This window comes from Lissotriton vulgaris, chromosome 8 (assembly GCF_964263255.1).
Source record: "Lissotriton vulgaris chromosome 8, aLisVul1.2, whole genome shotgun sequence".
Classification (NCBI taxonomy): domain Eukaryota; kingdom Metazoa; phylum Chordata; class Amphibia; order Caudata; family Salamandridae; genus Lissotriton; species Lissotriton vulgaris.
In genome coordinates, this window is record NC_141696.1 from 51,695,258 (window position 1) to 51,721,012 (window position 25,755).

Here is a 25,755-nt window from a genome sequence, read left to right on the forward strand (position 1 = left end):
ACTACAGAAGGCAGGGTTTTGTCCTGGCCCCGTTCCTATTTAATTTATACACAAACGGCCTGGAAAAGGCAATGCTGACGGGAAGCCGGGACCTCCCCACAATAAAAAAGCGCCCAATCCCGGTCTTACTCTATGCGGACGACGCAGTAATTTTGGCTCGCACCCCCATGGAACTACAGCGTGCTCTCACAAGATATAGCACATATATGGCTAGCCTCGAACTAAAGATTAACATCAAGAAAACATTTGTCATGGTGGCAGGATCGAGGGCCAACAACATCAGCCCAGTGTTTGTCGATTCACAAAAGATAGAGAATACATCCACGTATCCTTATTTGGCAATAGTATTTGACCAGAATAGCTCTTGGAAACCTGCCATAGAATCTAGGAAACTCTCCCTTATTAGAACAACTGCTGCGCTAGTTAAGTTTGCGCCCTATGGTAGAATTATTAGAAATCTACAGAGCTAAATTCACATCTAGTGCACTTTATGGGGCGGGTGTTTGGGGAAACGCCAAAATCGATGAGGTACAAAAAGTAGAAAAACCTTCCTACGATTCCTCCTGGCAGTACCGCAAGGTACATCCACGTATGCCTACCACTTGGAGGTGGGTATGTCCTACTTATTAGATCTGATCCGGATTCAAACCCTCCTCCTGTGGCATCGCATTTGGACAGAACGTGAGACGACTCTCGCCAGGGAAATCATAGAGGATTGCATCTCTCTCGATATGTCACTTAGGATTAGCTGGATCGCTTATATTAGAAAATTCTTTAGTGACCTTGGCATGATTCAGTACTATCAATTCCCCAACACAATAGCTGTAATTCCACGTAAGAAGTTTAAAAAGATCTGTCTGGCCCATTTAGAATCTCTTCGACTTGTTAGTGAGATTTCAAATGTCTCGGTTCAGCACTCACTACAGATCCAAACAACACCTATGGTTCAGCCTTATTTAACATACAATCTCATGGGCTACGAAAGATTTCTATTAACGAGGTTCAGACTGGACAGCATTCACCATCTGGTTACCTTTCCTCAAATCAACAGCTGGAAAAAACCTCTTCAAGCTTGTCCCTGTGATGACAGATCCCCCAATCGACAATTCATATTACACTCTTCTGTAAATTCTATCAGGAATTGAGGTATTATTGGCTTTTGCCAATCCTCAAAATTATGGGCCTACGCAAGTGCCGCCCAGCTTACCTTGCTCTGCAATTCCTAGACGCTGAACCCTTCGCTAGAAGGGTAGCGATTTTTCTAAAGCTAGTCATCAAACATAGGCAGAACTTGGGTTGAACTAGGATTGTACTCCCTCGCCAGCTAGTCTTCCCCAATAACTGTTAGTATTGTAACTTGCTTTTTAGGGAGCCAACTTCTGAAATTTTAAACACTTCTTTTTAACTATTCATGTTTTTTATCTGCTAGTACTGTTAAGAATCCTAGTGTTTGTTATTTTAGTAGTGTCTTTCTCTATTTATTCATTTGTGGGATTTAAATTATTCCCTGATACAAAAATCCTATTGTACTTATTTGTCTAACAGTTTGTTTCTGGGTGAAACTGTATTATACATGCAATGAAAACACTTGATGTACAGTACGAAATTTTAACTTTTACAGTATGTTTATCCCTATTTTGCTAGTTGCCTTTTTAACGAAAAAGAAACTTTACTGAAACATTTTTGTATATGAGTTTTATAATGCTTTTATGGTTGTTTTTCTTACACCCGAATAAAGTTTGTTTTGAATTGAAATTGAATTGAGTGTTCGCTGTGCAAGTAAAAGCATGCCTATTGTTCTCTGTGTTGGCGATCTCACAGACACTAGGAGCACAGCACCCACGCACAACCCTCTCAGCATTCTGAAGGATTTCCCTCCAAATCATCGAGAACATTGTGAGTAAAAAACAGGAAGATGTCTGGATGGACAGCTGATGCTGCATTGTTCATAAGTGGGCATCTCTCAGCACTTGTTCCACAGACCCGGGAGAGGACAAGTGTTCTAAGTGCAGGTCGATATTCTTCCCCTTGACATGCCCCTGTGTGCAGGAAGTGTAAGATGGTGGGTGTCTGGATGTGGGATGTGAGGTGTGTGGACAGTTGATTGTGGTTGCAAGGATATTCCACATAACGTTTACTTCAGAGTCCTAATTGGTGTCATCCGTCTGTGACGTCAAATTGTAACCTATTATGGGGTATAAGTAGGCTGTCAAAACGGTAGCATCTTATCCTGTGTCGACCATTTGCTAATCACTAAGGCCCAGATTTACAACTGGTTAAAATAGCGACTCGCAAATTGCGCAAAAATGTACTTACGAATAAAAGATAACACAATTGCGAGTTGCTAATGACTCGCATCTCTATTTCGGTTTGCGACTACTGTCGAGTCGGTAAACGCTTGCAAATAGCGACCTCTTCCAAAAAGGCCTTTTTGCATACGCAAATAGCGAGTGCGGCATAAACAAGCCCATATCTTGCTTGCAAATTAGAATTCAGAAAAAAAAGAAAAACACTTCCTGGTTGAGCTGAAGGACCCCAAAACAGGAAGTGGTGTCCAAGGAAACTCCTGAGCAAAATCATTAGCACATGGTCAGGTGCAGCAGCACAATTCAACACTGCTGTGTATCACTGAAACCATGAGCAGCAAGGCCAGCCATAAGGGTGGCAAGGAACGGCTGGGGAAGCTCAAGTTCTCAGAGAAGGAGCTTGATATATTAATCGAGGAATGCTGCAACCACCATGAAGAGCTATTTGGTAGGATCTCACACCGTGCACAAGAGGCTGACAAATGAAAGATCTGGTGTGGAATCCAGCAGCGCATCAATGCCCTTGGTGTGGCACACAGGTCCCTGGACAATATAAAGGAGCGCTGATATGACCTGCGCTCCAGGGCCAAGGAGAGGGTGGAAGCACTTCTGCAAGAGGCACAATGGACCGGAGGGGCGCGATTCACTGCATCAGAACCAACCGCAGCTGAGGCAATGGTGGAAAGTACCCTGGAGAGGACGGCTGTTGTAGGATTTGGTAGCCATGACACATCACAGCCAGCACCAAACCCTGGTAAGTGTTAAATGTGTAGGTCACGTGTAAATCCACACTAAAGCCTGTTCTGCACATGCATACTCATCATCCACAACCAAACATCCCTTGCCACAAAACAATCAACACAAATGGTGCATCATAGGAGATGTAGTCAGTGACATATACAATGCAGTGAACAAATGACCTGTGCTTATAAACATTGCAACACCTCTGAGATAGTGACTCACATATTTAATTTTTTCCTTCCATCTTTTGCCACATAGACACACCACAGGAAGTAGAGCCAGTGCCGAGGACACAGAGGGTAGCCCGGATCAGGAGCAGGTGGAGGAAGGGCAGGATGGGGGAGAAACCAAGTTGCATAGAAGTGCTAGTCACAGATGCAGCAACAACATCCCAGGCTACAGCCAGTGTGACACCAGCCTCGCGTCAGTCAGCTCCATCCAGACGCTCTCTGGCCACCTGGGTGCGGCGAGTGCAACAAACCTAGCAGTCCCTATGCCTGCTCCATCAGTTCCCTGATGGAGCAGGCAGTCAGGTCTTGTTTAGAGGCCTGGAACAGGCGATATTGAAAATAGTGCCTGCAACAGAAGACACAGAGGCAAATTAATTTGAGGCTGACACAGGGCTTCAGCATCATCACAGACAAAATGACTTAAAATCAGTGAAGGCTTGAAGCCCTGCAAGCCATATTGTACAGCATGGCATATGTTGCCACGATTTTGCAGACTCTCTCAGGTTCATACTGCAGAGCTTCGCCACTTTTCTGTAGGCACCTGAAGTGCAATTTCAGGATACCAAAAGTGCGCTTGATCACATTCTTGGTGCGCCTGTGCCCGCTGTTGTACTACCTTTCATGGACATTGTTGGGAGACAGGTACGGTATGAGCATCCATGGCCAGCAAGGCATACGCACTGTCACCTGGTGAACGATATATGATGGTGAGAGAACATGAATACAGACTTAAAAGTGCAAATACATTTCTCTGGGGACAGGAAAGATCAGTACCTAGGAGGTATCCATCATTAAAGTCACCTCTTTCTCATTTCTGGTATATGCCACATTGTCTGAAAATGTATGAATCATGGGTGCTACCAGGTTATTTTGCTACCAAGTCTGTGATTATGTTTTTGGCGTGACAGACAACTTGTCTGTTGATGGAATGTGTGCATTTCCTATTAAGGAAGATGTATTCTATGTGGGATGGGGACATATGGGCACATGTGTCCCATCTATGCACCCTATATGCTGTGGGAACCTTGCTAATCTGTAAAATTCCAGTTTTGTATTTTTAAGTTCCTCATTAACTCTGGGCATGTAGATGTGTTGATGATTGTGGTATAGCATGGCATCTAGGAAGTTTTGAAAGAATCGCGTTAGCGCACTCTGTGACACACCTCCGGTCACTGCAATGACATCCTGGTAGCTACCAGTAGCCAAGAGGTGGAGGGAGCACAACACCTGCACACTGCATTGCTGCGCAGGGTTCTGATTTCAGTTGTGGCTTCAAGGTGTCTGAGATCTAGAATTACAGTGCTAATCAGTCTGCACTGGTCATAAAACCTCTCTGCCGTATCTAACAATGTTAGCCTGACTCTGAATATTCTCTCCTGTCTCTTCCTCCTCTGCAGGGCAGCCAGTATCCACCTCCTCCTCGCGATCATGTACATGGCAGCCATTGTGGAAAGGTTTCTGATGCATTCTGGGGACTGTTTTTATAGTTTGGGCCTGGTTACCACCTATTTCTGGTTAGTTGTAAATAGCATGTGCAAATGGGCCTATTTACGCATAATCGCAATTTGGGACCGCTCAGTACATGAGATTTTGCGAGTCGCAATTTGTGACTCGCTATTTTGGGGATGCAAAAAGTGTTTTTTTTTTACGAGTCTGAATTCTCTTGAAGCACTATTTTGTCATTTGCGAATGCCTTTCGTACATTGTGTACGGACATTTTTGCAAGTGCAATTCCTTTTGCGACCAATTTTGCGCATGCAAGATGGTTGTACATCTGGCCCAAGATACCATATACGTCCATTTATTTTCCTCATTCCTTTGATGGCCTTCACTTGATACTCAGGAGTACCATTGATGAATATCGGAGGAGTAAGTGGTCTCGCTTTGTCACTAGTAGGATTAAGCAGGTACGTATGAAACATCAGGTGAATTCTCCTTGTCCCAGGTAACTGCAAAAGATAACAAGCCAGGTTGACTTGTTTCATAATCTTAAAGGGCCCTACAAATTTAGGTTGGGGTTTGTGAGGATGCTGGAACTTCAAATTCTTAGTGGACAAACACACCTTGTTGCCTTCTTTATATATGGGTCTTGCTTGTCTCTTCTTATCAGCGTTTTTCTTAAATTGTTCTTTCACTGCCATGACATGTTTTCGAGTGTTTGGGCTATCACAGACAGTTGAGTAATATATTGTGCTACCTGAGGTATTCCCTCTTGCTGGTAGGGTATCAATAACAGCAATTAATGAAGGTGAAATCCACCAGTGGCAAAGAAAGGTGAATACCCTGTAGAGGACTACGGAACTGCACTGTATGCAAACACTACGAGCCAAAGATTTTTTTCCCAAGCCTAGAGATTATCGGCTGCAAAACAACAGAAGTATTGCTTTATACATTGATTTACTCTCTCTGTTTGCCCATCACTCTGAGGGTGAAAACTAGTGGACAGAAAGGGTTGAATGCCCAAGGCCTTACACCATGCTTTCCAGAATTGGGAAGCAAATTGAGTACCACAGTCTGAGGTAATCATTCTTGGGAGACCATGTAAGTGGACAATGTTATGTTATGTTATGTTATGTTAGGATAGTTTGTATAGCGCACGAATCACCAGGGGGCATCTCGGCGCTTTTTCTTAGTCACAACAAGAGACAAATAACTAGATAAGGCAGTATTAGAACAGGTATGCTTTAAGATGTTTCCTGAAAGCCATGTAGGAGGGGATACTTTGAAGGGTCACGGGGAGACTGTTCCAGTATTTAGGGGCCAAATAAGAAAAGGTCCTGCTCCCTGACCTACTGTGTTTAATACACGGAGTGTGGAGTAGTAGCAACGAGCTAGACCTCAATGGGCGGTTGGGAATATGCTTTTCCAGTTTCTGTTGGAGATATACTGGGCCTACACCTTGAAGAGCAGAGAAGGTCAGGCAGCAGACTTTGAAAAAAGACCTTTGTTTAACTGGAAGCCAGTGCAATGTTTTCAGCAGTGGCAGTGAAGGGGTGCCCGCTGGTTGATTCAAGACCAGCCTAGCAGCCGTATTCTGAATAATCTGCAATTTCCTCATGTGTGTTATACCGACCTCGGCAAGCAAAGCGTTGCCATAGTCCAGCCGGCTTATAATCGTTGCCTGGGTTAGCGTTCTGCGAAGTGTCAGGGGGATAAACGGGAGAATGTTACGTAGAAGTCTTAGTCTATAGTAACACGCGCCGGCTAGCGAGGAAATGTGGTCTCGCATTGAGAGGGAGTGGTCCAGTTTAATACCCAGATTGTTCACACTCTGTGATGGCATGGGAGACGGACCAAGTTGCGCCGGCCACCAGTCCAAGGACCAGGACTCATCGGCCTTTCCCAGCAGCATGACTTCCGTCTTGCTCGGGTTTAGTTGGAGGCAATTTTAGCCATCCAATTTGCGATGGCCAGCATACCTGAGCAAAAACGAAGTCTATCCGCCTCCACATCTGGACAACAGTTGAACACCAATTGGGTGTCGTCGGCATAAGATATCATCTTGAACCCCAGGGCTTACACCACCTTAGCCAATGATGCCATATAGATATTAAAAAGCGTGGGGCTAAGGCAGGAGCCCTGGGGAACACCCTTGTCCAACGGAGTTTTTTTGGACTGATAGGGGCCCAAAGTGACCGTTTGATATCTGTCCCGCGGGAAGCTCTGCAGCCACTTAAGGGCTAGGCCCTGCATCCCTGCAGCTCTCATCCTCTCCGCGAGCTTAGCATGAGAGATGGTATCAAAAGCCGCAGAGAGGTCAAGCAACACCAGGACTGCAGAGCCACCCGCATCTATGGTCATCCTAAGGGAGTCCGTTACGGCCAGTAAGGCCGTTTCGGTACTAAAGCCCCTACGGAACCCCGATTGTGAATGGTCCAAGATGTTATTTGTTTCTAGGTATCTGTTTAGCTGTTGATTTATAAGGCTCTCCAACATTTTTCCCAATAAAGGGAGCAGGGAGATAGGGCGATAGTTGCCCAACTCCTGAGGGTTGGCAGTGGGCTTCTTAAGTATAGGGCGAACAAAAGCTTCCTTCCACGGTAGTGGGACCACACCTTCTGAGATAGAGATATTAAAAATCCTTTGAATCAATGGGGCCAGAGTGTTAGAGAGAAGTGCCATGGTCTTGGGGGGGCAGAGGTCTGCCGGGGAGCCATATTTCGCAACCTCCAGAGCTTTTTGTGTCTCCAGAAGGGAAATCGGCGTCAAAAATTCCAGAGAGCAGTGCATCTGTTTGATGTGGCTTCCCAAACTACAATCAGGTGGTGAAAGAGCCTGTTCCTGAGTTTGAAAATTGGCATAAATTTATCAATTTTTTGTTGAAAAAAATCAGCCAATGAGTCACATAACTCTTGCGATTCAGTGGATGGAGGTTTACATGCAGCCGGATCGGTGAAGTCCTTTACAATGTCGAATAGGGCTTTAGAGGAGTTCTAATACCAATGTGTTCTAATATCAACTGTGCCAAACATGAAGATGTGGGTATTCCTATTCAAGCAAATTAACAACAGCACCCTCGTTCGTGCTTTACACCAATGCCACTATCACCCTCTATAACAATGGTATCATCCTTATCCAAGCAACCAATGTCAACCTAGTTACGATGACCATTATCTTCCCTACACTCAAAAAAGCGGTCTCGGCAAAACCCAATGACCCCTACCCACACACTACCAATACCCAGTGATTAACCCTCCCCCCCTTCTCAGCCGGGAGGTCCTCACTCTCTCTAATACATTCCTTCCCTTTAGATGGTCGCAGAGCTTCCCTGTCCCCGGTAGAATTGGCCCAACCCTCTAGACCCCCGATGCAGGGCAAGTGATAGTACAGGTCCGTTCTGCTCACAGCTCTCCTGTCCGACACTGACCGACTCTCGAGGGGAGAGATTCTCTAGCGACCGACTCCCACTGCTCCCAAGGAAAGATTCCCCTTCCCTTATCCCTCTTTCGACGCCACCCACTATGACGCAGACCTGGCTTTGGCCCTCCACGGACCATGATCAGCGAAACCCATTCAATCCTGAATGGATCATCCCTGACTCATGGGTCAAAGACCATTACATCCTCTCTCCGCCAGATCTCCCTAGGCATCCTTTAACCCTCTCCCAGCACTTGTACCTGGTGGCGCGCCTTGACAATATATCTCTTCAATTGCACCTTCTCACTGTCTAACTACATGACTTGAAAGCCCTCTCAATTGTACATTTCCCCTTGATCAGCCCATCTCTCTCCTCTGCGAATTTTCCCAGAGCCCACCCTTGTATTAGATATCCCATGAGCCAGCCAGCCCCCTCTTCTCGAAAACCATACCCCTACCTAATGCCCCCACTCCTGCCCCTGAAGATCGAAGGCCTACTGGAGACTGATGACATTAAAGACCTACTAAACTCTTGCTCGCATAGGCTTGATACAAACAAAACCCCTCCAGGGCAATCCAAGCCATTCACTTCAACCCGAACAGAAAACTGTTGCACAATCTGAGAGTCATTAATAATGACAACCTCACGAGAGTGAACATCATCCAGACTCCTTACCCCCCGAACGTGCTACAACATAAATGCGTACTACTCAATTGCAGGTAAGCCAGTAAACACGCCTCCGATATCTTCAACCTCATCCAACCCAATGAGATAGACATCATCATCCTCTCTGAAACTTGCCTAAATCCCGCCTCCACTCCTATCCTCGAACTCCTACTGCCGTCTACCGATGACATAATTTGTCTAGTCAGAGCTTTGAAGCTGGGTGGTGGCCTAGCCTGTATTCATCGGAATACACTCTTAGTTTCCCACTCGTAGTCCTCTACGCCATTCTTCTGCGAATACTTGTGCCTCAACATTTCAAGTAATAACCTTTCAGTGTGCAAACTTCACACTTTTTATCAGCCCGGGGGACAATCTCCCCTTCATCCAGCACCTAGTGGAAATCATCTCTGGCAATGTTGACTCAGTATTGGCCCATATCTTCCTCTGTGATTTCAACCTTCACTGGTCTAACCCCAACGGCCTGGCTGTAACTTGCCTTGAACCATTCCTATGTGATCAAAAATTGATTCAGCATAATGAATGACCAAACATAATAAAGGAGAAACTCTAGACCTCATAATCTCCAAGGAACAGACTATCACATTGGATATCATTGCCCCTTGTGATTGGTCCAACCACCTTTGGATCCTCTTCTACATTAACAGGGAGATGTTGACGAGGAAGGCTCAACCTATGAAATCGAAGATCTGGAAAAAGGGACCTCAGATCTATCAATAATGATGAACCAGCAGCCCACTGTAATTCAGCTTTCTCCTCCCAAGCTGATAAGTCAGAGGTTCAGGTACTTACTGACTTTTACAACTCTACCATCTCCAACATCATATATGCCATTGCACCACTCCAACAAAATAATGCCTCAACAAAAATATCCAAACCCTGGTTCAACGACAATTTAAACTCAGACCGCCACAACCTTAGGGCAGTTGAACGGTCTTGGAGATCCAAACCCTCCTTGGATCAACTAAAACTCCCTAAAGAGGTTTGGAGCTCCTACAACAAACAAATCAAGAGCACAAAGGCAGACTACTTCAGATCCCAACTTGATCAAGCCGCTAACCATCCCAAGAAACTTTTTGAATTGCTTAAACAGCAATCGGTGGAAGCTCAAACCACTCTGACTCTGGAGTCAGCCCACTCACATGCTACGATCTGGCTGCTTTCTTCACGGAGAAATCAAGACTTATCAACATTGAACTCGCCGCTAAGAAGGCTCTACTGCCATCCTCTGGATTCGCACCAACCCCTGCCATCTTAGAGAAGCTCAATCCTTTCAACCTGAGCACCAAGAACAATGCATCATGGGACACCTTACTCCCCTTAGTGAAAGAGACATCAACAAGATTCTTCAGAGTATCAACCCATCTAACCACTTTAGCGACCCTTTGCCTCCTTCCATCCTCAAAGAAATCAAGAATGTTGTCATCCCAATCTGGACAAAGCGTGTAAACACTTCACTGTCACAAGGCATGATCCCAGATTGCCTAAAAGCAGCGCAGGTTTCACCTATACTACAAAAAACTAATGCAGATAGTACCGACCGTAACAACTTCCACCCTATTTCTAACAACACCACACTAGCAAACCTCCTAGAAAAATGCGTCCAATCCCAACTCTGTGGCACATAGAGAATTTACAACTCCTGGACCAGCATCAATCTGGCTTTTGTAGTGGGCACAGCACTGAAACCGCTCTTACTCGCGTTATAGATGACATTTTAAAAATGCTTGACCAAAATGAATCTTGCCTCCTAATCCTCCTTGACCTTTCCTCTGCTTTCGACTTTGTCAATCACGACAACCGTCTATCCATTTTGAAGATCAGGTTGGGCCTCACTGGTCGAGTGCTACAATGGTTCTCGCCCATCCTCCACAACAGAACACAAATAGTCAAGGCAAATCTCTCTCTCTCAGCCCTTTCCAGTATCCATGGGGGTCTCCCAAGGGTCCTCCCTATCTCCTTTACTCTTCAACCTGGTCTTGGAACCATTAGCGAAATGCACCAAATTCCATGAACATTCTCTTCCATATGTATGCGGATGATAAGCAACTTTATCTCAAAATCTCCTGCCCGGATCAAATCATCTCAATCAACACTACCCTAACGTCTATTCAAACACTGGTTACCCGAGAACCACCTCCTGCTGCACACCTCCAAAACTGAATTCCCCTCATCTCCCCTTCGAATAACATCCCCAAGCTAGACCAGTGATTGCATCACCTCACTGTCTTCAACTACTCTTTCCTCATATTAGACTCAGACAAATCTCTTGGAATCACCCTGCACAAGCACCTGAACATGCAGAATCATATCAGCAATGTCTGTAAGGGAAGTAATCACTTGATGAGGATACTCAGAAATATCAAACCATTCCTTCCACAAGCTGACTTCAAGCAGGTGGTCCAAGCGCTTGTGATGCCGAGACTAGACTATGGCAGTGCTACGCTCTGTGGCCTCCCTAAATACACCTTGGCTCCATTAAGGGCATCACTGAAAGCTGCTGCAAGACTGGTGACGGGTACCAAGAGAAATGTGCACATATCCCTAGTCCCAAAATCCCTTAAGTGGTTGTCCTACGAAGCACAAATTCAGCTAATGATTGCTTGTCTGTGGCACAAAGCCCTCCATTTCAAACCCCCAGTTACCTACCACAAAAGCTCGAACTACCTGGAGGTGGTAGACCCTCAAGAAGTGCTAACTCTTTTCTCCTGAAACCACAGAGTTTTAGCAAAAAGAGAACTTGCCACCGTGCCTTCTCCAGAGCTGCCCCCAAGATCTGGAACTCTCTTCTACCGGAAATACGCAGATTCTCCTCCAAGGTTGCTTTCAAATTGTAAGCTAAAAGATTCCTAATGAACAAGCTCCTACCTTAAATGGGATAGGATCTTTTGCTCTAAGTTATTGACTTTACAACCATGAGACCTTCTATTGAGGCTACTTTCTTGACCCTACCATGTGCTCCCCACTGTGCATACTATGTAACAGTTTTGGAATGTCTCTCCTCTGACCCCTCTGTCATGTAATTGTTTTGTTTTGTTATTCTTATCTGATGCTGATATTACTCTTATTACCTGCCACTATCCTTTGTAAAGCACTCTGATATCCTTCGGGATTTTGTTCCCGCTAAATAAAACTTTATAAATAAAATTAATCTACTGATATGTTTTATCCACATTCTCTCTGAGGTTCTCAAGGGCAACAATAAACCTTTCGACTCGGAAAATCGGCTTTGGCCTGTGCACAAACATCACAGTTACATATTTCTTAACATCTTTTCTTAGTTCAGGCCACCAAGAGTGTCTTTGACAGTTTTCATATGTCTAGGTAACACCAGTATGTCCTAACATAGGTGTATAATGGCACCATTGAATTGCCTTGGTTGTTAGAGGTTGTGTAGAAACAAATAATCTGGATCCGTGAAAGGGTAATATATAGGGTCTTCTTTTGCCCATTTAGCTAAATCTACTACAGTTTTATATCTTCTATAAATGTTTGTGCAGTAACTACTCCTACAATGTGATAGGGTGCTATGATTGGAAATTATGGTTTCATAACCAGTGGAGTCTCCCTTTCCTGATACCTTGATAATGTATCTGCTGTTCTGTTTGCCAACCCCTGCTCTGAAGGTCACAAAAAAAATCATATTTGGAAAAGAGTAATGACCAACGTAATGGGCGAGGTGTTAAGGCTTTAGCTGATTTTAGGAACTGCAAATTTTTATGGTCCGCATAAACTGTGACTGGGTGTTGTGCTCCAAATAAATAGTGCCTACATTTGACAAATGCCATTATAACCAGTAATAGCTCCTTCTCTGCAATTATATAATTAATCTCAGCAGTCCTTAACTGCTTGGATGATTGTGCTACTGGTGCAACTGGCTGGTGTTAGTGTCTTGCTGTGATGAGATTGCTCCCATGGCATCATTAGAAGCATCTGCTTTTACTATGAATGGTTTAGTCACATTAGATGTGACAGGGATGGAGCAGTCATAAAGGCTGTTTTCAACTGTTGAATGGCTTCCTGGCATTCGAAAGATCACTGCAAAGGGTTGTTTTTGTACAATAGTTTGGAAAAAGGGGCAACCAGCCCCTAAAAATGTAGAATAAAGCACCTATAAAAGTTGGTGAATTCCAAAAACCTTTGGATATTCCTAACATTCTGAGGAAAAGGCCTTAAGGTGCTAAAATGAACCCCAAAAATATCACTTCAGTAACTTGAAATTCACACTTGGGTAGTTTACAGAAAAGTTTGTTTTGTCATAGAACAGTCAAGATGGTCTTAACATGTACAACATATTATTCTTCAGATTGTGAGTAAATCAGAATTTTGTCTATGTAGACAATAACAAATCGGTCCAGATAAGGTACAACCCTCGTTCAAAAAGAACTAGAACATCGGAAAAATAACTGGAACATGGCATCAGACAAAATTCCTATAAACCAAATCAGGTATGAAATGCAGTCTTCCACTCGTCTCCTTACCAGATGAGCACTAAGTGATAGGACCCTCTTAGGTCCAGGCAGGTAAGATAACAGCAGTACGTACCTGGTCTGAGAGAACTGAGATGAGCGGAAGCAGCTACCAATTTTTAATAGTGATGTTATTCAAGGCTCCTTAATCAATGCACAGGTGCTGCTCCCCATTATCCTTGGGTTTAAAAAAGAGGGGTGAAGCTGCTGGAGATTTGGACTGGTGAATAAACAATTTTTTGTAAATACTGATAAAAATATTCCTTGAGGTGTTAGTTTTCTTTTCCAGTTACAGTATATATATATACGACTGCAGGGTATTTTTGCCCCTGGAATCAAATCTATTTGACAGTTGTAGGACTGATTTGGGGGAAGAGTCTAAACCTTTGGTTTATTTAATATGTCTTGAAAATCTTCATATTGAGGATGTAAGTCTATGTTCTTTTTGGCAGTTTTGGCCACTGCATGATGGAGATGGGTTTGTACTGGTATACCATGAGTGGATGAAGTACAAACTTCCATACAAAATGTAGCGGTAAATTCCTAAGTTCTATCGCAATCTATAGTGGAAATATGCAACATAAGCCATGGCATTCTCATTATGAATTAAAATTGTGGGGCATCAATAACATCAAATTGTATTTTCTCTCTATGTTGCTGACCTTGATCTCAACAGCATAGGGTTACCAACTCTGTGTGTTTCACAATGGGACTGGATGATAACATGGTACCATCCACTGTATGAACCGTTTCGGTTTGTGGCTTATCAGGGGTTATAAGATCCAATTATAAAAGATATTTACCATCAATAAAATAGCTTCTGGCACCCGAATCCACCATGGCTTCCACTTAGTGTTGATGATGGTTTTGAGTTTCTATAACCGCCTTCATGAGGTGGGGAGCCTCACTTTGTAAAGTATTAGCTGCAATTTTCTCAGGAGCGTAACCCCCTTATCCCACTAAATTCTCCTGTATTTGTAATGGGGGAACTAGTTTTTTTCCCCCATGTGATTAACTGGATTTCAGACAAAGATGACACTCCATGATAAAACGGCCCAGTTTGCAGAAATAGAGACATAACTCATTCTTCTGACGGTTGTCTCTCTCCTCCTTAGTCAAAAGGCCTCTCACCCCACCTCTGTCCACAGGCTCGATGGTTTCTGTGGAAGGAACAGGACGAGACCGGTAATAGGTCTTTGCTCCTACCCTTTTTCTCATTATTCCTTTCAGACAAACACTGGTCTACTTTTAAGAACAAATTAATTAACTCAGAACAGGTACCTGGTTGAGGTTTGATTTTTGGCTATGATATTTTTTAATTCTTCTTTGGGCCCTCTAAGATGTAAGCTGCTCGTTTCTCAACAGGCCATCCTGTTTCCGCCACAAGTCTATTGAACTGTGTTAGGTACAAGACCAAATCTTTGTTGCCTTGACGCAACTCAAGTAACTCTTGATCTGCGATATGGTAATATTCTTCCTACCAAAGACCATCTCAAATTCTGCTTTGAACCTTGCTCAATTGTATAACAGGGAATTATCCTCATTCACCAATGGTGTGCCCCAAACTGCTGCATCCCCCTCCTGAAGTATGATAATAAGAAAGCCACTCTGGACTGTGCGTCTGGAAATGACTGAGGTCGTACCCTAAAGTGCAATTGCACCTGGGTTAAAAAAGTTTGCACATTCTCAGGGTCCCCAAGAAAACGCTCTAGCAACGCTAACGGTACTGGCGATGGTACAGTAGCTACTACCATCGGAGGAGTAACACTACCAGACTCCCTTGTCCTCTCAGATGCAGTAGGAACAGAGGCGGTAGCATTTAGCCTTGTGTGTAATTGATTCACTCGAGTGACAAGGGCAGAAGTTTCTGCCTGAGAGGCTATTACTTCTCCTTTTACTTCTGCTAACATGGCACACAAATCTTCCATTGAGGCCATCCTGAGGGATACTGTCCAGGAGGATCAATATCTTGTGGGTCTGCTGTTCTGTCAAGCTTCAAGATCCTCAGGAGCAGCATCGTCCAAAGAGGCCCACCTTTCCGCATCTCCGACTCTGTGTATATTTTTACCATAGTAGCATAGAGGTCAAATGGGGGGAAGGGATGTTAGGAAGGGAATGTCAGAGAGGGAGACCTGTAGAAGCAAATATGAGCTCAAAGCGATGAGTAACAACACATGGTCTGACCCAATCTATATCCTAGAATATTCCAAAAGACAAAATATAACTCAACATAGATAATGCCAGCCACGGCATACATGCAAAGAAATCAGGAAAATTAAAGTCACTCGCATAACTTGCCTAAACACATACTTAAACACACCAAAAGACAATATTATACTTAGCATGCCCAGGTATATTAAAGCTTGCTCTCAGATTCACTAGTACCAATATATAAACAAGCGCTAATGCCTTGAACAACAATTATTTACGAGGATTTTCACAGAGTAAGAGGAATAATTGTGTCAATGAAGTAGGGAATGTCTCTCCACAACAGCATACAGTAACCAGTAGATAACAGAAGGTTAAACATGAGCAGAAAATGTTCAAAATATCAACTTCCCTCGTTACTTATCTGATCTGATTCCACAAGACCGGTGGGCACACACAATCAGGAATGCACAGCTGGAATGTACGCAAGAGCACTGGAACCTAAATGAAGTTACACAAGAGAACGAGAAAGAGCGTTCCAAATATTCCCTGATATCGAAGGTACGCTCAGCAGGTAGTTCAGCCGACAAACTTGCCAGGCCGCAGCCAATGAATACCCGACTGCAACAAGCCGCAAATAGCTGATAAATGAATTCTCCAACCGATTCACGATCCAGGCAACAGGAGAAAATTCACTGGGCCGCCAAGGGGGAAGAAAAACTCAATAGCTGATGCTCTGTCGCGCATCCTGAAAGCTTAAATGCCCTGCCCTACGCAGAGCGTACTCTAATCATATTGGTAGCAGCTGCCAACTTGGAATGGAGCAAGGACGCACAGCCCCCTTATTGTCTTCCTTGCATCAGAGCTTTTCACCATAATCACTTCCCGTGAATGTTGCTAATAGACAACGGATAGTCATGCTGCCAATCGTGACAACCTGCCTAACCATGGGCCCGTGAATGGGGTCTGACTTAGAGACAGTAAGAAAAAGTTTTAAACATTATGACTAAATGAACATTGTAATGTTATACAAAATATGGAATGACCAATCACTACAAAAATAGAAATGACTTTAGATACTTTATTATGACTACCATTGTGAAATATGCCAGAACTCCTAGTGGAAGGCATCTTAGCACCATGACTATGCTTGTTTGCCCCATCTATTTCAGGGCTTCCTTGTATTTCTTATCCAACAAGTATTAACTATGCTACACAACACTGGTTCCCTGTGGCCACCACATCACACAAATTCTGCTTGATAGACTCAGAGCAGAATTCCTTAAACATAAACTTCACTGCAACTCAATCACTGCTTGCTGCAATCCCTGTATTACAACGTGTTCAGTCTTTCCACAATATACACCTTGATAAGTCTGTTTAATGGACTTGCTCCCAACGCATGCTTCATTTTGTACCACCAGCCTCAAGTTGGTTTAAAATGCTATTTTGAAAAGTGTCCTCCAAAAGAGCACTTCAAATATATGTACACACATAAACATACACACACAGTGCCACAATCAGCATCACCCACGCTACCCTTTACTAAGACAGTCCAAGACTTCTGCTGTATCTTTATGCATCCCAAAAGCTAGCAACCTAGCCGATTCATACAAGAGAGCAATCAGCACTGAAATGATGAGAGAATGGCAAACCCAACGTGTACAACAACACACTAAAATAATGTAACTACACATTGAACCAGGACATGCAGTAGAAATTAAAGTCCACTTCCCATAATATTACTTCATGAACCTATGCTCACTGCCACTTAATTCAAAATAAGCTGATGTATGATGGTCATGTAATGATGCTCTAGAACACTTTGACATTGGTACATTGTGAAGGAGGCAACAAACCCAAAGTCCAAAATATGAAATAGGATTATAATGCATTTACTTACATTGTTCTCATTATATGTAGTATGTTTTACTATAGTTTACCTGTGTATAATTTAAATAACATTTTCACATTCTATACCCTCCTATCTTCTCCCACCCAGCCCCTCCCCCCAACATTCCCCAAGATCTCCTAAATCCTGCCTTCACCTAAAGAACAAGTTACTTACCTTTGGTAACGATATATCTGTAAGAGACATATATTAGGTATATTAGAATTACCCGAGGGCGTCAGACTGGATCCGGAGATTTTTTTCTCAGCAGTACCCCTGCGCGTCGGTAGGTGGGGTTGGTCAACACCGCGTTCGTCGTCGGTGTCGTGATCGCTGGGATGACGTTGCGATATCTATTTAGACGCCACCCCTGCCACTAACGTCAGTTCTTTACAACACATTCCATGCCAGAGGCGTAGAGACATGCAAGGCACTGACCACTGGTGCACAAAATCTAGGACCCTGAAAGGGAGTCCCTTACGTTAGAAGTAAGTTCACAGAACGGGGAGGATGGGTGGGGCGGTAAGGAATCTATAACTAATATATGTCTCTTAGAGATATATCGTTACCGAAGGTAAGTAACTTTTTGAATCTGAAAGATACTATTAGTTATCGATTCCTTACTTAGAATAGACACCCCTGGAACACCAACCCCGGATGCGGGTCTGCAAACTAAGTTCACATCAGAAAGTCCTGGAGAACTGAACGGCCTAAGAAGCCATCTCTCCGGACCTGACTATCCAGGCAGTAATGTTTAGTGAATGTATGCAAAGATGTCCACGTGGCTGCCTGGCAGATATCACCGAGGGGTACTCCACATCCCAAAGCAGTAGTGACTTCTGTCGCCTAGGTGGAATGGGCGTGCAGTCGTACCAGAGGCTCCTTTTTCGCCGAGGAATAACAGATCTTGAAGCAAAGAATGACCCATCGAGAGATGGCCCGTTTCTGCACGGCCTGACCGTTCTTGGCACCCACATAGCCAACAAGGAGTTGATTGTCCACCCGGAATTGATTTGTGTGATCCAAATAAAATGAAAGTGCACGTTTTGGATCCAGATGGTGGAGTATCTCCTCCTTCTTTGAAGGATGTGGGGGCAGGAAGAAGGGGGCAATGTGATGGTCTGTCCAATGGGGAAGGAGGTAACATTTTTGGGAAGAAAAGAAGGCGTAGTTCGAAGGACAACCTTGTCCGGATGGACAGAAAGGAAAGAAGGTTTAGGAGATAAAGCATGAAGCTCACTCACCCTGCGAGCAGAGGTGAAGGCAACCAGAAAAGCAGTCTATAAGGTCAAGAGTCTGAGAGGATAATTATGTAGCGGCTCGGAGGGAGCTCATATAAGGTTAGTAAAGACCATATTCAGGCCCCACTAGGGCATTACGAAAGGAATAGGAGGAAAGAGGTGAGTAATGCCCTTAAGAAATCTATTTACAATAGGGGACTTGAAAAGAGAAGTCTGATCAGGAAGGCGAAGAAAGGCCAAAATGGCTGAAAGATAGCCTTTAAGGGTGCCCAGAGCAGAACCCTGCTGAGCCATACATAGAATAAAGAGGAGAGCTTCCGAAAGAGGGGCAGAAAGGGGATTCACAGCTTTTGCTGTGCACCATGCCACAAATTTGTTTAATCCACAAGCGTATACCGTTTTAGTGCAAGGATGCCTGGCTACCAAGCTAACATTACAGACTTCGGGAGGAAGGTTGAAAGCTGTCAACTATTGCAGCTCAATCTCCAACCAAGGAGGTGGAGGCAGGACAGGTTTGGGTGGAGGACGGTCCCCTGTTGCTGCAACAGAAGATCCTCCGGAAGAGGCAGTTTGATCTGAGGATAGATGGCAATGTTCAAGAGCTCGGGATACCAGACTCTTCCTGCCCAGCCCGGAGCCACAAAAATGACTTGGGCCCAGTCACGCTTAATCTTCTTCAACACTCTGGGTAGAAGTGGTATAGGCGGAAAGGTGTATAGAAGATCGCAATTCAACTCACAATGTAAGGTGTCGCAGAGCAAGTGCCGCCTTGGAAATTCCAACGCGCAGAACTGCTGACATTGCACGTTCTCTTCTGCGGCAAACAGATCTAAAAAAGGTTCTTCCTACTGCTGAAAGAGACCTTGCACCACCTCCGAGTGAAGACGCCATGTCTGATCCATCAATCACCTGCGGCTGAGACTGTCCACCCTGGTGTTCAGGGAACTTGCCATGCATGTGTTGAACCACCACGGACATGCCACGATGTTCCAGCCATGTCCAAAGACGAAGAGCCTCTTGACATAGGACCCATAACCCCACCCCGCCCTGTTTGTTGCAGTACCACATGGCGGTGGTGTTGTCCGTGAACACCTGCACTGCTTTTCCCTTGACAGAGGGAAGGAGTGCCTTCAGTGCAAGACGAATCGCCCGGAGCTCCAGAAGGATGATGTGGAGTCTGGACTCCGCCGGAGACCAGAGGGCTCTAATCTCCACCTCTCCCAAATGGCCGCCCCATCCCAGAAGTGAGGCATCTGGCACTACTGTGAACTCTGGTTGGGGAAGGGAGAGGGATCTACCGCTGGTGCAATCCTGGTTCGTTAGCCACCACTGCAATTGGTGTGCAGTGCCCTCCGAGACCTGGACGCAATCTGAAAGATTCTCCTGATGCAGTGTCCACTGGAACTTCAGGTCCCACTGCAGATCATGCATATGCCACCTGGCATGGTCCATCAACAGGATGCAGAAGGCCATGAGGCCCAGCAGCCTCAGGGTTTTTCTCACCGAAACCCAGGACAGAGGCTGGAACTTCGGAATCATAGTCTGAATATCTTGAACTCGCTACTCGGGAGGATAAGCCTAAAACTGCTCTGTATCCAGAACATCTCCGATGTAAAGAAGCTTCTGGGAGGGAATCAGGTGTGACTTCACTTTGGTAAGGCCAAAGGGGAGCACTGTAAATTGAAAATGCTTGTGGCCTACCATGAACCTTAGGTAACGCCTGTGGGCTGGCAGGATGGGATGTGGAAATAGTAGTCCTACAAGGCAAACATTACAATCCAGTCTCAAGGGTCAAGGGCAAATGGATCCTGAGCCAATGTCAACATTTTGAACTTCTACTTCCGGAGGAAGTGGTTAATGTCCTTGCGGTCTAATATAGGATGCAGGCCTTTGTCCTTCCTTGGTACCAGGAAGTAGTGAGAGGAGCAGCCACGGCCTACTTCTGGCAGAGGTAAGCATTTGGTAGTCCCTTTGGCCAAAAGTGCAGTAACTTTCTGACAGAGAAGGGCCAAATGATCCTCCGATACACAATGGAATGCTGGTGGCATGGTGGGAGAGGTAGTCTTGAAGGGGAGGGAGTAGCCCCTTTGTACTATCTGAAAAACTCACCTGTCCAACGTGATGTTGTGCCAGTGGGGGAGGTGATGACGAATCCTGCCACCCACTGGCAACTGCTGGCCCTGAAAGGTCGGACTAAGAAGGTTTGGAGGCTCCTGCCGAGGGGGCCCTGGTGGACTGAAACGCCCGCTAGACCGCAGACCCACGGAACTGGGTCCCACGTCCCCGGCCGGACAGTGGCTGGGTAAGCTTGAGCCGGCCTGTGACCCTGGGTGGAACGTGGCAGGGCACCACTTGTGTAGCCACGAAAGGGACAAAAAGCAGACTATGTGGGATGAGAAGCAGCTGCGCGGCCCAAGGACCAGGCCGTAGCCCTGGAGTCCTTAAAGCGCTGGAGCGCATTGTCGCCTTGTCGCCAAACAGGCCAGGACCATCAAAGAGCATGTCCAAAAGGGTAGATTAGACATCCCCGGAGAAGCCAGTGGACCTCAGCCAGGTGTAGCGCCTCAGGGCTACTGATGTAGAAATCGTTCTACCCAGCGAGTCCGCGGTATTCAGCCCACATCAAATGGCGAACTTTGCTGTGTGGCCTGGGACTCCTCTGGGCACTGTGGCAGCACCTGCGTAAGGGTGTCCCACACGGAGTGGATGTAACAGCCCAAGCGACATGTGGTGTTTACCGACCGCAGTTTTAAGCTGATGGAAGAAAACATCTTCCCAAGATGATTCAGCTTCTTGGATTTCCTAACTGGAGGAGCAGTAGGGAACACGCCTTTGGATGTTGAGGCTTGGACCACCAAGCTCTTGGGGTAGGGTCTTGGGAGAGGAAAATGGAGTCGCTCAGAGCCGGGCGGTGGCATTGGGCAATCATCCTATCCACAGGAGACCCTGTTCTGGGCTTGCACCAAGTGCTCAGAAGGATGTCTGTGAGGGCCTCATTGAATGGCAGCAGGGACTCCGAAGAGGCCGCTGCCAGCTGAAGCACCTTATTCAGGAGGTAGCCCTGACTGCCACCGTAGGAAGTTCAAGGCCCATGGCCTCAGCCACCCTATGCAACACAACAGCATAGGAGGCTCCCTCGTTCGTGGCCACAGTAGGGTGAGAAAGCATACCAAGGTCTGGGGAGGTATCCAGACCACCGGCATCACCCAACTACTCTCTCCAGTCCGGCTCTTCAAGCTGGTCTGCCCGAGGGCCACCAGACCCCTCCTCATGCTCTTCTGGCTGCCAATCAGGGCTATAAGGAATGCCAGGATGGAATAGAGGCACAAAAGTTCCGGTCGGCGACAGATCGTCTCCGCCTCTGTGTCTAAGTCAAGGGGGAGGCCGGGGTCAATGCCTGCAGGGAATACAACCGGTGTCAGAGGCTGTAGAGGCGTTGTCAATGGAGTCGGTGCCGGAGGAGGTGTTGTGAGGTCGACCGGTTCCGATCAGGATCCAGGCCCGGAGGATGACGATCTTCCGCTTCCCACGTTGGCCGACGGATGGGTAGGAGGCGAAGAGTGATGGCGCTTTTCACCTTCTTCTTGTGCTTTGACTAATCTGATGAAAAGACTTTGAGGAGGAATGATGGTGGTGACTCCACGACCAGTCCTGCGACAGCCCTCACGACTATGACCTCGAGCGCAACTGAGCTGACTGCCAGGCATCCAAAAGCTTTCGGGACCACTCCCGCAAACACTTCGAGTTCATGGCCCGACAGTCGGAGCACAACTTCGGGTCCTGGTCACGCTCCAGGCACCACAGGCACACGAGGTGTGGGTCCGTAACCGATATCAACCTGTGACAGGAGTCAAAGGGTTTGAAGTCGGTCCGATGATGTGACATCCCTACGTGCACCAGGAGTCGAACAACTTCAAAAAGATGTAGGCGAAAAGTATTTGTCAAACAGTGACTAAGGATACCGCTCTCTCCAGATCTGCGCTGGCTGGTGCGGAAAAAGAAAGAACTGACGTCAGTGCACAGGGGCGGCATCTAAGTAGATATCGCAATGTCATCCTGGCCATCATGATGCAGACGATGAACGCAGAGTCAACTGACGCCATGTACAGACGAACAGAGGTACAGCTGAGAAAAAATTCTCGGGATTCTGTCTGACGCCTGGGGTAATTCTAAGGTAAGGAATCTATAACTAATAGTCTCTTTCAGACCACTTTTACTGGCCTATCGTTTCTCATCTTCTACAGCTGGTAACCAACAGTACATGGTTCAGCTCACTCTGTAATGCTACCAGCTCTCCACCTCCTGGTGTTTTAGTACATCCAGCCTGAGTGAACCTTTCCCTCCCCATCATCAGTGCATCACAAGAATGCAGCTCTCTATCCAGGCCACTCAACATTGCTTCTGTCAGACCCTCCACATGAAAACATCCTCTGTTCTGGAACACCTATTGCACCTACTTCCAATATGCCATAACCATTGAATGACTAGTCTTGGAGAAGCCGCAAGATTTCTAATAATTCTATTTCACACCTGTCCAATACACATGATATTTTAGACTGGTTAGAGGAAACTGACTCAACCAGGTAGATAAAGGAAAAGAGGATTCCCGGGTCTCTCTGGAATTCACAGCAGCCTTAGACACGCTTACATACTAATACATCGGCTGCGTCTCTAAGGCATCCAGGCCCATATCGACTACATGACCTCTTTTTTCAGGGGCAGGGCACTAATTGTATTCTTTCTCCTGCTATACTGACTCTTGAGCCTTACCTTAAAGAGCAGCACTCTCCTCATCCTCATCATAATTTGCGCTCATTTTGTACAACTGATGGTCCGGTAGAACCAGCTTTTTGGAGACTCCTCCCCACTAGGAGAGTCAAAGCCAGCGGTGCAGGGGACACTGAGAATCTACAGGTTCTTCTTGCTTAAATCATACATTACCAAAGAGACCAGGACAACCAACCGTGGAGGGAAGTAAGTTATTTATTAGCTCAAGCTAAGGACAGGGTCCCAGAATGGTACAAAGACAATTCTACGGAGACTGCTGCTTTACTCCGCAGCCTACACATATTTATAGCGCTAGCCACGCCCATTTGCACAGTACAAGTTCCTTTTTCTCATCTCCTCTTCCAGGCATGATGTCCTTGGATTATATTTGTTGCCACCAGGTATGCTGATGTCAGTTCCTGATTTTGTTCCGCTCCTCACTGAGGCATGCAGAAAGGAGATGAGAGAATAAAGACAGTGACAAATACAGCATGAACATTTGCATACCTTGTTATGAGGAAGCTGTGGGAAGATTATGTACCAACCAGAAGTATTGTTACCGAAGGTAAGCAGATTTTTCTAATGGACACATCTTCTCACAGAATCCTCAACAAAGGCTCACTGGGAGGTGAAACTGAGTATTGCTGGTTAAAAAGAAGAACTCATGCTGCACTGCCTGGGCAAAGCGCCCATGATTCATACCCTATTAAGCGAGGCAGTAGTGCTTTGAAAAAGTATGCATGGATGGCCACATAGGTGTTCAGCAACCAAAGGGGCCATGGGAGCAGTTTAAAGCCCGGAAGGAGTATTTCTGAATTGAGAAATCTGTAGGCAGATACATGCATCAGAAATACATCATCACTATCTGCCAAAATATGTTATCACTACTTGTCATAGTTATTTAACCACACAATTGTGCAAATGTGCTGCGCCAAGGTCTTAATACCAAGTCCCTAGACCTTAATTGGCATATGAAAAACTATACAAGAGGAGTTTAGCTCACTTCAACAATCATATCTCTTCAGATATTAACTTACTACATTGGTCTCAAAAGGCTAAAAGAGTGGACTTTCCATATTACTCAGCATTTGCATAAGGCTGGTATGGACATGCTTAGACAGTAACTATCCCACAATGTACCAACATGACATTTGTGGGGCACTGACCATTTTCCTGTGCTTCAACATTTATGTCAAACTCATCAAGATGGAAGATCATTCCTAATCATTTCCACCAAACTCTGGAACGAACTCCCAATAAAAATGTACCAAATTCCCAACACCTGGTCTCAGGTGGTCTGAAGTGCTCTGCAGCAGTGCTCTGGTTCATAAACCACCACCCCACCTGCATCCGCCACTATGACAATCTGAACCACCTGACACTTGCGCTGACCTCAACTGTTTCCGGCTGCCTGATCCACGGAACCAACATACTCTCACACTTCCCACTCATAAGAAAAATCATCCCCACTTTGCAGATGTCAGCAACACAGTCCAGTCACTATTCCAAAACATCTTCAGTGACAGGACTTTGCCATAACAATTTAAAATACTGAGCTTTACCAAAAGAAACCTGCTAAAATAATACAACTCTCATAGAAGTCAAATGAATCATAGAAATGCTCACAAGGTATTTGAGACTGGTTAAGAAATCTGTACTTACAGAGCTGTATTCTGCCTTTTGAAGGATGTAGTCTGCAGATGTATCGAATAAAAATGTACAAATGACAAAAGATAATGAATGGAGGTGGAGCAAAGGGTCTGTTGTGGTAATCCGTAATCAGGGTATAACGCTGAAACCTCCAGACCTCATCTGTGTGATCTTCCACCTCTGCAAATGTATTACTGAAAAAAAAGCAGGATGCCAATTTTAAAAACATGAGACCGTGTAACACGTAGAGAAAGATAAAAGAAGGAGAAAAGCACAAAAAAAACCCTGAAACTGAATAAAAGACAGGAATAAGAGCCTACAATCAAGAACCCATGGCGAGACAAAGCAAAGAAACAGAATAACATAAATAGTATAAAACTGAGACGCAGATGTTGCAGAACCAACCTAGGCATCACAAACAGTATAAAGCATACAGTTAGAGACCGTCTGTGAAAGTGACAGCACAACTATTTGAGAGGTAGAAGATATAAGAGATGTATTAAGAGAAACAGGACAAAGACATGGAAAATAAAACTAAGTGATAGAGGTATTCTCTAATATTACAACTACTTTTCCAAAGGAACGATGCATTCGCTACATGGGTTGTCTCTTGACTATAACAAGTGATTATAACAGCAATGAGAAGAGGCCAGACAAAAGAAAAGCAGGAAACCCCTAAATGCTAGTACCCTCAAGTGGCAAACAAAGTGACTAGAAGCAGAAATGTACATAGTAAACATAGAGGGAGAGCTGAAAACAGAGCAATCAAG

General features: G+C 45.2%; 1 protein-coding gene across 1 annotated transcript in view; it reads right to left on the reverse strand.

The window, feature by feature from the left end:
* LOC147693361 (transient receptor potential cation channel subfamily M member 2-like) overlaps positions 1-25,755 on the reverse strand; it is a 1,943,547-nt gene that overhangs the window by 436,772 nt on the left and 1,481,020 nt on the right. The window contains exon 21 of the mRNA XM_086933684.1: positions 24,998-25,179. Coding sequence (XP_086789810.1) covers positions 24,998-25,179 — 182 coding nt within the window. The remainder of the gene's footprint in view (positions 1-24,997; positions 25,180-25,755) is intronic.